The sequence below is a fragment of the Homarus americanus genome, unplaced genomic scaffold (assembly GCF_018991925.1).
Source record: "Homarus americanus isolate GMGI-L3 unplaced genomic scaffold, GMGI_Hamer_2.0 scaffold32583, whole genome shotgun sequence".
Lineage (NCBI taxonomy): Eukaryota > Metazoa > Arthropoda > Malacostraca > Decapoda > Nephropidae > Homarus > Homarus americanus.
In genome coordinates this window covers 7,864,390-7,883,753 of record NW_024713129.1, presented here as the reverse complement: position 1 = coordinate 7,883,753, position 19,364 = coordinate 7,864,390, and the positions used below count along the sequence as shown (strand labels likewise).

Below are 19,364 nucleotides of genomic sequence, written 5' to 3'. Positions count from 1 at the left end.
CTCTCTCTCTCTCTCTCTCTCTCTCTCTCTCTCTCTCTCTCTCTCTCTCTATATATATATATATATATATATATATATATATATATATATATATATATATATATATATATATATATATATATATATATATATATATATATATATATATATATATATATATATACAGTAAAACCTCCATTAACCGATTTTTGGATTAATCGTCAATCCCGAACTCCTAAAAAAAAAAAAATTTTTTACGGGGATTAGCCCACCCGGGCACAGGTCACTGACCCACATCTTGGCCTGGGGGACGATAATGTAATAATATTAATAATGATAATGAAAATAATAATATTAGTAATAAAGAACCATAAATAAATGCAAAAATGAAAAAAAAATCAAGAATGAGGAACAATATATGTATGTTGTGTTGTCAATAATAAGAGAAGCAATTGAGACCCTGCAATTGTGTGTAAATGAGGTAGAAAGTCAGATCAGCAACCTGGGACTTGGTCACAATTTTTGTGATGCCATATGTTCTTTGACTTTTCCATTTTTTATTCACGGTTTCTGTGCTGGTTTATATTTATTTACTAAAGTGGTTAATGTTTTAAAGCAAATTCTATTGAAATATGAATGGCAAATGAACAAAAATGAATAGAGGGAATTAAATGTGGTAGGTTAGGGAAAGGTGCTTTGAAAATGTTTGTTTTCTTTCCGTAGACTTTATGTACTATTAACCGACCGTTTGGACTATCCGTCGGCTCCTTCCCCCCATATGTGGTCGGTTAATCGAGGTTTTAATAAATATATATATATATATATATATATATATATATATATATGTATATATATATATATATATATATATATATATATATATTATATATATATATATATATATATATATATATATATATATATATATATATATATATATATATATATATATATACACAGTTGAACCTGGATTTACGAGGTTCTCGTTTACGCGTTTGGTCATTTACGCGGTACCTTGCCAGAACCCGGATGCCCGATTTACGCGGTGAATTTACTCATTTACGTGGGTGGAGTATAATTTGTTTATTTACTGAAGATATTTGGTTTAGCTCAGAAAATTCATACAAATTAACTGACCAGAATATAATTTACATTGCTGGAATTCTCATAAGATTGTGATTATTTTAAATATAAACATCATAGAATTTGCCTCAGACATACAAATTTTAGATCTAGGCCTAATGTAAGAATTTTGATTACAAAGAGCCAAAATTTTATATTTGTGCAAAATATATGATGTTTATATTCAAAATATTCCTGGTCATGCAAAGAATCCAGCAATGCCAATTATATTATCCTAACTTTAGTCTGGGGTATTATTTATTACTTAAAATGTAAGCCTAATGTTTTCACCCAAACATTTCTCTGGTAGGGAGGGAAGGTTAGGGAGTAGGGAGGGAGGGACCCAGCAAGCGTGGGAAAAGGGGGGGAGCGAGGTGGAGTATTTTTATTGATAGATAGAGTCTGGGTCAAGTATAATTTGTTTATTTACTGAAGATATTTGTTTTATCTCATAAAATTCATCCAAATTACCTGGCCAGAATATAATTTGCATTGCTGGAATTCTTATAAGATTGTAATTATTTTAAATATAAACATCATGGAATTTGCACTAGACATACAAATTTTAGATCTAATGTAAGAATTTTCATTACAAAGAGCCAAAATTTTATCTTTTGTGCAAAATATATGATGTTTATATTCAAAATATTCCTGGTTTTGCAAGGAATCCAGCAATGTCAATTATATTATTCTAACTTTAATCTGAGGTATTATTTATTACTATACCTTAAAATCTAGTGTTTTCACCCAAACATTTCTCAGAGAGGGAGGAGCTAGCGAGCGTGGAAAGAAGGGGGAGGGAGTTGACTCCATTATTTAAATGGACATTACCCTGTCGACTGTATTTCTCTTAAACATTGTGTGTGTGTGCATACCATTATAAAATTAAGATGTTATTTTTACTACAACATAGGAATTGTGTCCGTATTGTGTAGGAAAAAGTGGATTTTGGGAGTCGGCCCAGTCTCTATTTCAATTAATCCCATATGTTCTGTTATTCCATTTATGCGTTTCTAGTTTTACATGCTACTCCGCGGGTTCAATTGACAGCGTAAATAGGGGGACCACTGTGTATGTATGTATATATATATATGTATATATATATATATATATATATATATATATGTATATATATATATATATATATATATATAATATATATATATATATAATATATATATATATATATATATATATATATATATATATATATATATATATATATATATATATATATATATATATATATATATATATATATATATATATATATATAAACACAGGTTGTGCCTCTCTAGTCCGGCATTCTGTGGTCCGGAAACTCCCGTGTTCTGTAACGATTTTAGTTTGCCCATGGAGAAAATTAATTTGAGTCTGGTACTGTACTTTCGATGTTTGGCTAAATTTGGCCTTATTTACACTACTTCTTTGGCGAATTACTACCTGCAATAAAGCAACATCCTAATAAACCAACGAAAATAACAGATAAAGTTAAATAAAAACTAAAAACAACACAGAAAAGTTCTTATGTTCTACAGCTTTAGCTAGAGTTCAACCAGATGGCTTGGCAACTTCGTCATCCAAGTAAAAACACACACAACAACATTGGCTGTCTTTATGTTTTCAACTTTACCACCACTGGTGGGTAGAATTTTTTTTTTAATTCAGAAACATTAATTACAATATATATGAACAGTAAATAAGTGTTGCTTTCATATTCTTATGTAGAGTAATGACGATATGTTTACACATGTGCTCACTTACATACGTGATCTCACTCTTTTTTTTACCATTAATGGTTAGGTACTTCCATTGTTCCATTTATTAACATTAAATAACATTACTTAAAACAACCATATTAAGTTTACTACAGCTACAACCAGGGTCTTATTTTCTTCAGTTTTATATGTAGAACTAATCAGTCATTGGTTTTGTAAACATTAACGAAAACAATATCGTCTCGTCTCATCGTGTGTTTTAATATTCCACGTATTATTAATGAATTGTATTGTTCATTTTTCACACATAAACATTAATTCAATAAAAAAAATAAAGAAACATTAATTAAAACATATATGAACAGTAAATAAGTGTTGCTTTCATATTCTCTTGTAATGACGATATGTTTTCATATGTGTGCACTTACATACGCGATCTCTCTTATTTTTTTTACCATTAATGGTTAGCTACTTCCATTGTTCCATTTATTAACATTAAATAAAATTACTTAAAACAACCATATTAATTTTACTACAGCTACAACCAGGGTCTTATTTTCTTCAGTTTTATATGTAGAACCAATCAGTCACAGGTTTCGTAAACAACGAAAACAATGCTGTCTCGTAACCTCGTGTGTTTTAATATTCTACGTATTATTAATGAATTGTATTTTTCATTTTGCACACATAAACATTAATTCAATCAAAAAGACATTCAGTAATAAAAAATAATGAATGTTTTGTACAAGGAGAAATAACCCTGTTTACACAATGAGGCATGTCTGAACGTTGGCTGGCCGCTCAAACCCGCCGAAATTCGAGTTTTCGCCGTCGAAATTTTAAATTGTGCAGTTTTTTTTTTGTCGAAATAAAAAATGTCGAATTAAAAACTCGCGAAATTTGAGAACCTACTGTACAACATTTAACCATTCAATATGTCTTCAAAGAGACTACGAAGCAGTGACAGTGGTGCTAGTGCTTCCAAGTGTATGCACAAGTCACTATCTATCCATGGTCTGGCACCGGTCAGGTCCCGAGGTTGCCAGACTAGAGAGGTACAATCTGTATGTACGTATATATATATATATATATATATATATATATATATATATATATATATATATATATATATATATATATATATATATATATACAGTCATGCGCCGGTTAACGTCCAACCGAACAACGTCCGATCGCATATACGTCCATGGCCCCCCCCCAAAAAAGTGACGCCTGCTGGACCAGCACTCCACGACCCCCTAACGGAGACACGATGATCCTCCCCATACTGGTCAGATATTATGTGTTAAAAGAATATGCTTCCTTACTTAGGCTTTTTTTAAGCATTTGCCTACAGGTGAAATGTTAACCTACATCTATTGAGGATAAAATCTTTCACCTACAAATTGACAATAACACATTTGCTGTAATCAGACATATCTAGTTGCCTCAACAATTGCAACCCCAGTTGCAATTGGGGTTGCAATTTCAAATTCTGTGGCATTACTAAAAATAGTAAAGTTTCTGGTGCACTCTAAGATTAAGAGAGAAAACGGAGGACTCAGGCGTCCTGATGTGAGAGAAAACGGACTCGTATGACGGGGGACCAAATAAAAAAAAGCATAGCTACATGTTTTGTGGACTACAGTATTAAGCGTACCCTTTTCATCACTTTGTAATAAACCTAGCCATGCCTATGTGTGTTTATGATATTTACCATAACATTATATATATATATATATATATATATATATATATATATATATATATATATATATATATATATATATATATATATATATATATATATATATATATATATATATATATATATATATATATTTATACTTACGTGTGTATGGAATACTATATACGTACATATACATTTTTACTCTTAAATCACTACTGTAATGTGATACAGGTGATTAATTTTTATCTCTTGTGCAAAATACATGACGTTTATATTAAAATTATTCACTGTTTTACAAGGATTCCAGCAACGCCAAGCAGATGGGGGAGAGAGAGGGTGGGAGGGAGCGTGGGGGGAGGGGAGGTAGTACGTTTGACAGTTGGCACAGGCCCAGGTCTAATGCGTGTATATTTATCAGTTCTTAGGTGACTAAGCTTCTCTCTCTTCAAAAGCCAGTGAAATGACCTGGGTGAATATAATTAACATAGCTGGGATTCTTGTAACATACTGATTAATTTGAATATAAACATGTTATAATTTGCACTAGACAAAACAATTTTAGTACCGTAAAGAATTAGTACATGTGCACTCCAGCTTTGCACTAAGAAATCTATGTAAATCTACCCCAAAATACAGTTGAAAAACTTTTTTATAAAATGTACTGCAGTACTGTACACTAATGTACAACAATTTTTATCTCTTGAGCAAAATATATGACGTTTATATTCAAATTATTGGCTGTCTTGCAAGGATTCCAGGAATGCAAATTATAATCTCCTAACTTTAGTCTGAGATATTATATAAGATAAAAACTGTAAGCCTAAAACCCTGGCTGGGGGGGGGGAAGACTGACGGAGCCAGCTACACCACCCAGCGAGGGATTGGGGGGGGGTGGGGGGGTTGAGGTGATAAGTTTGAGGCGAAGGTCTCTGTGTGTTTATTTAACAGTCCTACTAAGCTTCTCATTTTAAAATGCCAGTGATATGACCTAGGAAAATATAATTAACATAGCTGGGATTCTTGTAAGATACTGATTTATTTGAATATAAACATGTTGTAATTCGCACTAGACATAACAATTTTAGTACCGTAATCAAATTAGTACATGTGCACTCCAGCTTTGCACTAATTTATTTTACGTTTCTTTTAGTATGGTGTGTGCATGTAAATGGATGAAAATAAATGAAGAAATTTATGTAAATCTACCCAAAAATACAGTTGAAAAACTTTTTATAAAATGTACTACAGTATTGTACACTAATGTACTACATTTTTTATATCTTGAGCAAAATATATGATGCTTATATTTAAATTAATCTCTGTCTTGCAAGGATTTCAGCAATGCAAATTATATTATCCTAACTTTAGTCTGAGATATTATATAAAATAAACATAAAGAAATCACCAATCTTTTATCTTGGAACACGAGGGTGGTGGGAAGTGTGTGTGTGTGTGTGTGTGTGTGTGTGTGTGTGTGTGTGTGTGTGTGTGTGTGTGTGTGTGTGTGTGTGTAATAATAATAATAATAATAATAATAATAATTAACGGTTTATTGAAAGAGCTTGGCAGCCAGAAGGCTGAAAATTTACAGTTATATTTGGGGAATGGGTTACGAATTACAAATAATATACAAGTAACATAAGTGACACAAATAAGACATATAATAACTTAGATGGGGATCAGCTCAAACTACAGTTCATTTCAACATAGTGACAGTGTAGGGAGCAGTGTTTACTGGGAGTGAATACACTGATTTATTACATGTTATTGATAATTTTTACAATGGTTGGGACTGGGCTGTTCTTATAGCGATCAGTTCGTGCACGTATGGGCTGGATGCGGTTGTGGTGTCGAACAGCAATTCTCGGACAGGGGATCTCAGGTGGTAGTAGGAGCCGGTGTCGGGGATGGTGTAGCTTCTTACCAAATTTGTAGATGAGGTCGTGGTGATGGTCAGTGAGAGTCGAAAGGGTCATGTGTTGAGCGCTTCTTGATATGTGGAGTAGGAAGGGGAGAATAATCTTGCATGCCCTCTTTTGCACTTTTTCTGGTGTTTACGTTGTGTGGCATTTAGGAGGAAGACCAGGTGGGGAGGCATAGGTGAGCTTGGGAAGTATGAATGTTGTGTATACACTGAGGAGCTCGTGTGCAGGAACTCCGAGGGACTTGAGTCGGCGGAGCAGGTGGAGACGGAAACTGGAGGCTTTGACAACTTCACTGACGTGTGGTTTCCAATTTAGTTTGTTGTCTATGGTGACGCCGAGGAGCTTCGTGGAATCTACAACCTGGAGTGTGTTCGGACCTAGGGTAATGGAAGGAGGTGGGACAATGTCGGAGGAGAGGTTGATGTGCATAACCATGGTCTTGGTATGGTTGATGGTGACATGGTTGTTGGTGGCCCAGTTTTGGAGCTTATTCAATAGAATCCTGGAGGCGGTATAGTTAGAACAGAAATTGTTGACGCTCATCCCAATGGTGGAGTCGTGGAAACATATTTCCAGCGAGCAGGGGTTTCTCTTGGGCATCATTGATGAGCATAAGGGAAGCAGAGTGGTCCCATCTTGGTGCCTTGGGGGAGCGCACAGGTGAGTGACTGAACAGCCCCTCGAAGCGTACAACTTGGCGTCGGTCACTGAAAGTCTGTAAGCCATGGTAGACTTCTCCGAAGCCCGAGGTCAATAGCTTTGTTTATGATTATATTGTGGTCGACTAGGTCGAACGCTTTAGTGAAATCAATGAAGGCGACAGCTACAGACGTTTTTCGTTTCTCGAGATGGTGGTATATGTAATCGAGAAAGCTGACAAGACAGTGAGTGGTGGAGGAAGTTTTCATGTTGCCAAATTGCTGAGGGTCTACGACTCCTGCAATATCAGCATAAGCCCAGTCAAACACAAAACTTTCACAGATTAGGCTGGGTATTGGGGTGATTGCAATAGGTCGTAGCTGATTTAAGGATTGTGGGCTGGTTGACTTGGGCACTGGTGATACATAAGAGGTCTTCCAGTTAGCTGGGCATCTGGCTTGACTGAGAAAAGCATTGATGATGGAGCAGACGGGTTTAGCAAGCTCCGGGGAGAACTCCTTGAATAGTTTCATTGGTAAGTCAATGGGGGTGGTAGAGCGTTTTAATTTTAGTTTGTCCAGGCGTTTTGCTACGTCAAATTCTTCTACTAAGTCAGTGGGAAGGGGGGCTGGTAGGTAAGCAGGGAGAGTGGTTGTGTCGGGCCGTGGGAGCGTCTGGCATATAGTAGCGAAATGGTTATTTGTTTGCTCAGCTGCGTCAACATTAGTGAGATGGCTAAGGAAGGGGAGGGGGTGTGTCATATTGTTTAGTCCACAGAGTTCTTTAAGCTTACCATACCATTGACTGATGTTGGTCTGCTTCAGGTGTTGTAATTTGGTTGGGTAGTGGGACTTCTTTGCAGTGTTTAGTCCACAGAGTTCTTTAAGCTTACCATACCATTGACTGATGTTGGTCTGCTTCAGGTGTTGTAATTTGGTTGGGTAGTGGGACTTCTTTGCAGTGCATATTTCGCGGATGACTCTGTTGCGAAGTGACCTGTAGCGGATGTGGTCATTGAGATGAAAGGCTCTGTCTCTCTGTTGCATAAGTCTTTTGATCCGAGGTGTGATCCAGGGCAAGTCAGCTGGGTGAGATCTGACGGACTTCTCGGGGAAGAAGTGGTGGTGAGCTTCCATGGTGGTGTTGGTATAATTTATCCATTTGGTTTCCACGTCATCCACGCTAAGTACTTCAGTCCAGGGATGGTGAACAATCCACTGCCCAAAGAGGCGCACTGCAGAGTCAGTAATCGGCCTGTAGGTCTTGATGTAGGGTCTCTGTACTTGAGTGGGAGTGGCAGCTGGGGACCAGAGCACTGATAAGTGTGTGCTACACCCGATAGGAGGCATTGGTTGAGGTGGTTGGTACTGGTCCGCTAAGTCAGTTAAGATAAGGTCAAGGGTGTTTTGACCGTGTGTGGGGAAGGTCACAACTTGTGATAGTGATAGCTGGTCCTGGATATCAGTGGTGTCAATTTCATTTAAATCCCCACATAATACTAACTTGGCACATGGGTACCTAACTCTGAGGTGGTCTGAGGTGGTGATGAGATGATTGATAAGAGTGTCTCTGGTGGGTGATCGAGGCGGATGGTATGCCACACAGATTATAATGGAAGCAGTGTTGCGTGGGTGGGCCCGCAGCACGACACGTACCCATAATGCTTCCACATCTGCTGGGACTTGAACATCCAGGCGTGACGGGCGTAGGTCATCTTGACAGAAGAGGGCAACGCCCCCTCCGCGTCTTTGTGAACGAAGGTGATGAAAGAGTTGATATCCCTCAATATGACACGTTTCAGGCACAATTTGCCAAGCCTCACATATGGCAACGACGCTCGCGGCGGTTGACCTGACTGTAGTTGCCAGCTCGTCGAACTTGTTAGCTAGGGAAGTGACGTTGGATAGCAGTAAAGACGGGAGATCATACCATATCCGTGGAACTTCAGTGTGGTGGTATGGTCTGTCAGGGGTGGGTTTCTCCGGTTTCCTAGTGGAGGTTACGGTTCTAATGGGCTTATGTGCATGACGGCCTTGTCTACGGCTCCGTGCGTGGAATATTTTCAGTGACTTGAGTAGCGCGATAACACTGCCATCAGGATAACCGTTCCCACGCTTTAGATGGTACAGAGTGCGTCGGGAGTAAGTGATTGGTGGCCATCGGTTGAAATCTGTTGTGGGCGGACGGAAGTGTTTGTCACTGGCGGCACTTTGAGGGACACTGACACTGGTAGACATCTGTTAATATTTGTCAGTCGTAAAGACCGTGGTCTTTGTCCCTGGTGCTTGGGGTCGCCGACACAGTTTTCACGATATATGTAAACACCGCGGTGGTCCTTGTCACTGGCACTTTAAAGTTGACCGATAAAGTGCCCACTGTCTGACTTTTCCTTGGGGTGCACTATCGAGCACTGTATGGTAATCACTTACTGCACTGATGGCTAGAATGTTTTGCCGAGAAAGTTCCTTAAGTGCACTATAGGAACACTGCTCCGTAATCAATCGTTCACTAATCACTAGAATGTTTTGCTGAATCGATCCTGGTGTAGTAAGGCTGGTAGGCGTTGGGGTATAGCAGGGGGAGTGGGCAGGGCCAAACAGATTCGGCCTGGCTGCTAAAACCAGGAGCGCCTTCGGCACGTCTTATCTCACTGAGGGTTGACAAGTGTGTGTGTGTGTGTGTGTGTGTGTGTGTGTGTGTGTGTGTGTGTGTGTGTGTGTGTGTGTGTGTGTATATATATATATATATATATATATATATATATATATATATATATATATTTCATGTAGATCCACAATGAAAACGTGGATAAGATAAATCTTGATAAAATCACACGGGAAAAGGGAAACAACGGAGCACCTTAGCTTTCGTCTTTATTCAAGACATCTTCAGAGGCAACTGGATTACATGGACAGAGAGAGGCTTAAATATACAGGGTGACCTTATAAAACAGGAGGTCAGGTCATAATGATGTCATCCACTAATCCCCACACCAACAGTGAACCCTCACTTTACGCGGTCAATTGAACCCACGGCGGCCCGCGTAAAGTGAACAACATAACATATGGGATTAATTGAAATAGAGACCGGGCCGACCACTAAACTCCCCTTTTTCCCGACACAATACGTACGTTTTAGTAAAAATAACATCTTAATTTTATGATGGTATGCACACACATAATATAGAAGGGGACAATCAATAAGAGAATAATATACTGTATGTTAGGTTAGAAAAAAACAAGGTTAGGGTTAACACTTACATTAGTAGTAGAGATGGGTCGGCGTACGGGAATGGAGGCTGGTTCTGAGGCAGAGGGCAGGCTACTGGCCCTCAGGTGAGTCTTCATCACTGTCATCCACACTTATTAGTGCCTCCCTGACAAACCCCTCAAAGTCACCATCACTGTCACTGTCTCTGTCAGTATCACTGGCTTGGGCTGGCTGTGGTGGGTTACGGGCGAAGAACTCGGTAATGTTTTGCTGACGGCTGGTGTTGATGTTGTCGTGATGCACCTTGATGTAGGGCTCCATAGTCTGCAACAGCTGGGTGGTGAAGACTTCATAGCGGTTATCGTCAGGTTCGTCGGAAAGGAGGAGCTTGAGTTTCTCAACACACTAGATAGCACCCCTTACATTACTATGCGATAACTTGCGTTCTTCTTGGGATGACGCACCACCTGCCTCTTCACTGCCGTCATCATCATCTAACATCTCGTTGGCAGTCACATCAGGATCCCTTATCACCTCCAGGATGTCGTCGTTGGGGTCTCGGAGAAGCCTGCAGCTGTAACACTCTGCGCAGCATCTCTGGCAAGGTTCACTGCTACTGCAACAGTCTGAACCTCACCAGTCACAGATTGACTCTGCCTCCCACCTGGAATACCTTGCAACACATGTCTCCATGCGTGACGAACCGTTGCTACAGACAGCTGATCCCATGCCTCCACCAAGAAGTCCACAGCTTTTGTGACGTTGAATTTTCTCCAAAATTGTTTCACAAGTACTTCTTGCTCTGCCAACTGTTGTTCCTCATCGTCTTCGCTCTTGCTATCCGTGTCACCCAGGTTATGCAACTCATCCTTGGTGTTGGTGTGTTCGTTCAGGAGCTTAAATTTCTTTGCAGAGAATGCAGCTTTCACATTACACATCAATTCTTGGTCCATGGGCTGTATTATAGACGTAGTATTGGGAGGAAGGAAGACCACTTTTACGTTGGGGTGACGATCTAACAGTAGGGGGCGAGTGTCCTGGTGTGTTGTCAAGCAGCAACAAAATCTTGAATGGAACATTCTGTTGCTAACAAAATTTCTTCACGTCGGGAACGAAACAGTCATCAAACCAGGAGAGGGACAGAGTAGAGAACATCCACGCCTTACGTGCGGTCAGCCAGTGGACATTTAGCTTGGTCATGTCCATGCTCTTGTAGGCGTGCGGTTTGCGTGCTGTGTGGATCACCGATAACTTGAGCTTACAGGTACCGTAAGCATTGGTGGTAAACAGGACGGTGATGCGCTCCTTCTGCAACTTCCGGCCCCGACACTTGCTGGCATTCTTCACAACAAAGGTCTTGGTAGGTAGCTTTTTCCAAAAAAGACCAGATTCGTCCATGTTAAACACCTGGTCGTGGGTGTACTGTCCTTCCTCCATAATCTCACGTAAAAACGGAGAAAAATCCCTAGCCGCAACATGGTGAGCATTCCCTTCTTCACCACCAATGTTAATGTTGGTGATCTTGTTCCTCTTCTTAAATCTCTATAACCACCCAGAGGAAGCATTGAAGGGTTTGGGCTCTGCAATTCCCATCTTACGTGACACTGCAGCATACAGTTCACGTGCGTACTCCTTAACTGAGCGCGTGTCCACCGCCATGTTCCATCGCGCCTGACGAATGAAGAAGCTCACAAGTAATTTCTCCGTCTTGAGAAGCACCTGGTTGTGGCAATACTTGATCATAGAAACACCTGTAGACTTTGTGATGTTCATGTGCTCCTTTATCTTGGCTGCACCCTTCTTAATTGTCCGGATCGTAGACTCGTTAACACCATACTGGCGCGCGAGATCAACCTGTCTTGTTCCTTTCTCCAACTCTTGGATGATCTTGTATTTAATTTCGTAGCTTTGGGAACGTCGTATCTTCTTTGGCTTAGGGCAGCAGGGTCCAGGTAATGCAAGGTTTCTTTGTGGGGGTGGTGATGGTCCGGTGGAAGCCATTCTTATGGAACAATGGATACCGAAATACACTGTTTAGCCGGGAGGGGTGTAACTGACGCGGGTAGGTCAAGGGGCTTGCATGCTCCCGCGGCAGGGCACGTCATAGTACATTAAACCAATCACAGCTAGCGGGGAGGGACGTAAGGATGCTTGGCCCAATCACAGTCCGATACGTCATATGACGTCACCGATAACGCAACAAAGACATACACTGCCCAACCTACTAGCGCCGCTTACCCAACATGGCAGGATGGCAGGAGAAGGCGGGAGAGATGACGGGAGGTTTGAATCCAAAAATGACGCAGCGCGAAAGGACCGCCAGCCGCTCTCCGCGTAAAAGGGTACACGCACAGCATAAAGTGAGCATTCAGTGTTCGGCAGGGTACTACGTAAACGTGGAAACGAGTAAAGTGAAACCGCGTAAAGCGGGGTTTTACTGTGTGTGTGTGTGTGTGTGTGTATATATATATATATATATATATATATATATATATATATATATATATATATATATATATATATATATATATATATATATATATATATATATATATATATATATACTCGTCTATAACCCCCCTCGTTTATAGGTCGACCCTGATTTTTTGACCAAGAAATCGTTAATTTATGATATTCCTCGTTTATAGTTCGACCCACGTTTTTGAGGGTAATGGAACAACAAAACCTTCAGTAAAAACGCTCTACGTCCTATAAACTGAGGCTCACCGTGCCTGAAACACAGTGCCGAAGGCAAATTGTTTACCATTTATTATTACGACACTATACACTGAAACGCAGGTTGTTTCAACAAAAATATTGTAGATTTCCATTCAAGTATATATTCAAGTCAATTAGGAGGGAATATTATTGTAATACAACAGTTTTTTAACTAAACCATTCGAAAAGCGATTACGGTAACATCTTTTGAGCGAAAGAAAGCGAAAGTCATTGTTTTCGTCACGATTTTATCCCACTTTCCACTGTAATACATACGTCATTTCAGCAAAAATATTATATTTCCGTGAATGCATTATATCAAGCACAGTATGAATAGAATACCATTGTAATATAACAATATTTTAACCAAAAACTATTAAAAAAACGAGTAACTTCTCTTGAACATCGGAAGGTTAGGTAAAATCTTTTGTTTTCGTCATGTATTTTATCCTATTTTACATTAAAATACATCACGTTTCAGCAAAACTACTATTTATTTCCGAGAATATATTCATTCAGGCACAGTTAAGGTAAAATATACATGTGATGTAACAGTTTTTTAACTGAAAACGATTCGAAAAACACGTGTACCGTCTAGCTGATACTCAACAGCTGGTGGTGCGTCATGCGTCGTTGTAAACAATAGGAGGTTGAAGTAGATTACCGGGTATTATATTAAGTGTGAAATATCGAAAAGGTTTTTATTACCGGTATTTTTTGTAGATCAATGAGAACTGTGATACCGTATATGATATGATAAGTTAGCCTGTGCTAAGAACTTCAACATAGACTACTGAAAGCACGTTGTAAGGTAATTTAGCCTATTGTAAGTTGGTGAGCTTCATTTGCTGAAGGAACTGCACAACTTTTCATTACTAATTGGTACATATTTTACGTTTCCATTGTTTACTGGCAGTAAATGGTAAATATTTTTCATGTCTGAAGCTAAAAGTTGCTCCTCGCCCTTCCCATCATGCACGGGTTCAACCTAACAAAACTATTATGCATGTATAGGACGACCCCCAATTTTTTGCCTAAAAATTTGGTCTTAAAAACTCGAACTATACACGAGTATATACGGTATATATCATGATTTCAGTTCTGATATATATATATATATATATATATATATATATATATATATATATATATATATATATATATATATATATATATATATATATATATATATATATATATATATATATATATATATATATATACATACAGTCAACCCTCACTTTACGCAGTTAATGTAACCCATAGGGTACCGCGGAAAGTGAGAAAAACATAAAGTGAATAACATAACATATGGGATTAAATGAAATAGAGACCAGCTGACCCCCAAACTCCACTTTTTCCTACACAATACCTATGTTCTAGTAAAAATAACATCTTAATTTTATGATGGTACATGCATACAATTAATACTTAAGAGAAATACAGTCGCCAAGTTAATGTCCATTCAAATAATGGACTCCACTCCCCCTCTTCTCACACTACACTCGCTGGCTCTTCCCTCTGAGAAATTTTGGGGGGAAAACCAGATATAGTAATAAATAATACCTCAAACTAAAGTTAGGATAATATAATTGACATTGCTGGATTCCTTGTAAAACCAGGAATACTTTGAATATAAATGTGATATTTTATTCACAAAAGATAACATATTTACTCAGAGTAAACATTACATCTAAAATTTGTATGTCTAATGCAAAATCTATGATGTTTATATTCAAAATGATCATCAAATTGTAAGAATTTCAGCAATGTAAATTATATTCTGGCCGGATAATTTGTATGAATTTTATGAGCTAAAACAAATATCTTCAGTTAATAAAAAAAAAATATTCTTCACACATGCCAGGTAGTCGGTCGCCGGTCCCTCCCTCCCCCCCACCCCACCAACCCTCCCTACCAGATAAATGTGTGGGAGTACCAGACTGTTAACTTTTTTAGTTATAAATAATAAATCAGACTAAGGTTAGGATAATATAATTGACATTGCTGGATTCCTTGTAAGACCAGGAATATTTTGAATATAAATGTCATATATTTTGCACAAAAGATAACATATTTACTCAGAGTAAACATTATATCTAAAATTTGTATGTCTAATGCAAAATCTATGATGTTTATATTCAAAATGATCATCAAATTGTAAGAATTCCAGCAATGTAAATTATATTCTGGCCGGATAATTTGTATGAATTTTATGAGCTAAATAAAAAAATTATACTTCACCAACGTAAAGGGGTACACCCACCGCGGAATGTGAGCATCCTGGGTTCTGGCAGGGCACCGCGTAAACGTAGAAACGCGGAATGTGGGACCGCGTAAAGTGAGGGTTGACTGTATTTTGCACAAAAGATAAAATACTTGCTTTGTGTAAACCAAATTATTACATTAGATCTAAAATTTGTATGTCTAATGCAAAATCCATGATGTTTATATTCAAAATGATCATCATATTGTAAGAATTCCAGCAATGTAAATTATATTCTGGTCCAGTAATTAGTATGAATTTTATGAGCTAAAACAAATATCTTCAGTTAATAAAAAAAAAAATATTCTTCACGACACTCTCTGTCAATCAAAGTACCCCAACTTGCCTCCCCCCCTCTTCCAACCGTGCCAGATGGTCGGTCGGTCCCAACCCTCCCCCCCACCCCCCACCTTCCCTCCCTACCAGAGAAATGTTGGGTGAAAAACTAATTTTAACTTTTAGTAACAAATAATACCTCAGACTAAAGTTAGGATAATATAATTGACATTGCTGGATTCCTTGTAAGACCAGGAACATTTTGAATATAAATGTCATATATTTTGCACAAAAGATAACATATTTACTCAGAGTAAACATTGCATCTAAAATTTGTATGTCTAATGCAAAATCTATGATGTTTATATTCAAAATGATCATCAAATTGTAAGAATTCCAGCAATGTAAATTATATTCTGGCCGGGTAATTTGTATGAATTTTATGAGCTAAATAAAAAAAAAATTATACTTCACGCGTATATGGGTAGATGAACCGTGGAAAGTGAAAGTTCGGTTCTGGCGAGGCACAGCGTATATGAGAATCGCGTAAAGTGAAACCGCGTAAAGCAGGGTAATTATATATATATATATATATATATATATATATATATATATATATATATATATATATATATATATATATATATAAATGTGTGTGCGTGTAATCTTTTAAGGAGTATTCCACATGTTATTGTCAATATGGGTGACATTAATTACAGGTGTTACTGTGAAAGATCATAAGGAAAATTGGGAGAGGGTCTTGTACAAATAAAATGATAAAGGCCTAAAGTAAAGATCAAGAAGTGTAAATTTTTCCGATCCAGTGTGACCTATCTCGGTCATAGAATTGATTCTGCAGGTATACATGTTATAGACAGCAAGGTAAAAGCTATTATGGATGCACCCGAGCCAACAGATGTACATACCCTCAAGTCATTTCTGGGAGGCATTAATTTTTATGGTAAATTTCTTAAAAACCTGTCTATCATTCTTGCACCTTTGTCTAAGCTGTTGCGTAAAGGCAAAACTTGGCAGTGGGTGCACCCACAAGTAAAGGCTTTCCAGAAAGCAAACGAGTTACCGATATCTAGTGATGTGTTAGTACATTATGACCCTCATACACCAATTGTTTTGTTTTGAGTTACTTCACCATATGGTGTGGGTGCTGTGTTGGCACACAGAAATGATGATGGCACTGAATTAGCAATAGCTTTTGCCTCCAGGACTTTTATGGATGCTGAGAAGAATTATGCCCAAATTGACAGAGAGAGTCTTGCCATAATTTTTGATGATGAATATTTTCATAACTGTATTTATGGAAGACATTTTACACTAGTCACAGATCACACACCTATTGTAACCTTATTACATGAACATAAGGCCTTGCCCAATATGGCAAGTGCCAGAATCCAGCGTTGAGCCATTGCTCTGGCAGCTTATGACTACCACTTGGAGTTTTGATGTGGTGTGGATAATGGTAAAGCTGGTGCCTTAAGTAGGTTACCACTGCCATATAAACCCAGCTCTTTTCCACTTCCTACTGATTTGGTTTTATTGTTGGAACGTGTTGAAGGCTCACCTGTTAAAGCAAGCCACATTAGGAAGTGGATTGCTAGCGATTCAATTTATTCCAGAGTGTTATCATTTGTCAAATGTGGTTGGTCAAATGCTGCGGAGTCTGAGGCGTTTAGGCCATTTTTTGTACGTATAAATGAATTGAGTGCAGAGGATGGTTGTATTTTATGGGGAATAGGGTCATTATTCGTCCAGCTGGTCAGAGAAGTGTTTTGCATGAGTTGCATGAGGAACACCCAGGTATAACCAGATATTATGTGTGGTAGCCAAATATGAATAGTGATATTGAAAAGTAGTCGAGTTCTGTGAAACCTGTCAAGTAAATAGAGGGAAACCCTGTAAAGCCCCCTTCACCCATGGCCCTAGCCAGAGAAGCCCTGGGAGAGGGTGTATGTTGATTTTGCTGGACCTTTCTTAGGCAGTATGTTTTTAGTAGTGATTGATGCTTATTCCAAATGGATGGATGTAAAGGCGATGAATAGTATAACTTCAATAGCAACAATAGCAAGGCTACACATGGTATACCAAGTATGTTAGTGAGTGATAATGGACCTCAGTTCACAATCAGTGAATTTCAGAAATTCATGTCATGTAATGGAATTAAACATAAAACATGTGCACCTTTTTCACCCAAGCTCCAATCTGTTGGCCGAAAGGGCCATCCAAACATTTTAGAATAGTTTAAAAAAATGAAGAAAAGGGATATCAGAACAAAAGTGTCCAGGTTCCTGTTTAGGTATAGATATTCACCTCAGTCTGTTACTGGTGCTACGTCAGCTGAACTGTTAATGGGTAGGAAGTTACAGTCCCATTTGTCATTGATTAGCCCAAATTTCAGATTTAGGGCGAAAGAGAAACAAAAGCACAAAAAAGGTATCCTGAAAAATGTGTTTAATTGTATGAATTTGAGGTTTAAGATGAGGCGTTTGTTGAAAACTATAGTGGCAGGAAGAAGAGATGGTTACCAGGAGTTGTCATAGAAGTGACAGGTCCTGTGTTATATCATGTTAAGCTAAGTAATGAAAAATTGTGAGAAGACATGTTGACCAGATCAGAGTTAGGAGGATTGATGATGTTCTGAGTGATCAGGAATCTGTTTTGGAGTTGCCAAATGAAGTTTATGAAAACCTTTTCCAAAATGTGAAGATCGGTGATAATTTTATTAGTTTTGATCTGAGTAAAGAGTCTTCTTGTGAACCTCTCAAGGATGTGAACGTTAAGAATATGAATAATACACCTAACAAAGAAAAGCATGAGGAAAAAGCCTCACTTCCTGATGACAAGTTAATTGTAGATTGTAAGAGTCCGGTAAGTACTGCATCAAAAGATCCCAGCAGTGCAATTACCAGGTTGGGTCGAGTTGTTCACAAGCCCACTCGACTGGATTTACAGTTAACATTTCATTTTGAGTTTATAAGCAATATAAGCAATAAAACTCTTTTTGTTAGGGGAGAAAGGATGTAATAATTTATGTTTTGTATGGTGCGCAAGGCGCCACTCATTTGTACCCAGAATTCGATGTTGTATTTACGCTTAGTCAGAATGGTGCCTAAACCACCTGTGGAGATTGCTGTTCCTCTACAATAAAGGAGACCCTGTTTTTGGTGGCTGATTTCCCCACACATATTGAGGTCCAAGATACATCAGTAGTGCTAACTGGGGTATTACAATACTGCTAGTCTGATGGCTACAGTCGACATTTTGTAAAATGATAACCTTATAAATGACACCCTCAATCCTCCGCAGCCACAAAATGGTACACTATTACACAACCATCAACCTGTCTACCAATCTAGTTCCTTGTCTACAAAAGGTTAATTGGAAAAAATTCTCATATTCCTTCAGTCATGTTAACCTATCAATTGAATTGCTGGTTTTGTACCTTAATATCTGCCATGCATCTTCATAACCAATGGGTTGCACTGGAATCTTAGGAATTGGTGCTTCCTCTTCTGGAATGTGGAAGGCACTTTCTGGGAAAAGATAATAGTTATCATTGTTTCTCAGGAATCTTTGCTAAGAAAAATACAACTTGTTAACTATACATATGTAGTAAAGTATCTTATTTAACACATTGAATAACTAAAAATGTGAATTACTTATACTCTAATGGTCCACAGATGTAGTAACTAAATCCGGATAAACAATAAACATCTGGAGTACGTAAATCTACAGATATTACAATGCATCTTCAGTATAAAAAAAAAAACTACAGTACTGTATATTACAAATTTCATGTTTGGATA

The 19,364-nt window shown here is 38.0% G+C and overlaps 1 protein-coding gene across 1 annotated transcript in view; it reads right to left on the bottom strand.

Moving 5' to 3' along the window:
• LOC121866512 (N-acetylated-alpha-linked acidic dipeptidase 2-like) overlaps positions 1–19,091 on the bottom strand; it is a gene marked incomplete at its 5' end in the record, with an annotated part of 181,617 nt that extends 162,526 nt beyond the window's left edge. The window contains 1 exon segment of the mRNA XM_042366273.1: positions 19,001–19,091. Coding sequence (XP_042222207.1) covers positions 19,001–19,091 — 91 coding nt within the window.
• Positions 19,092–19,364: the final 273 nt, after the last annotated feature.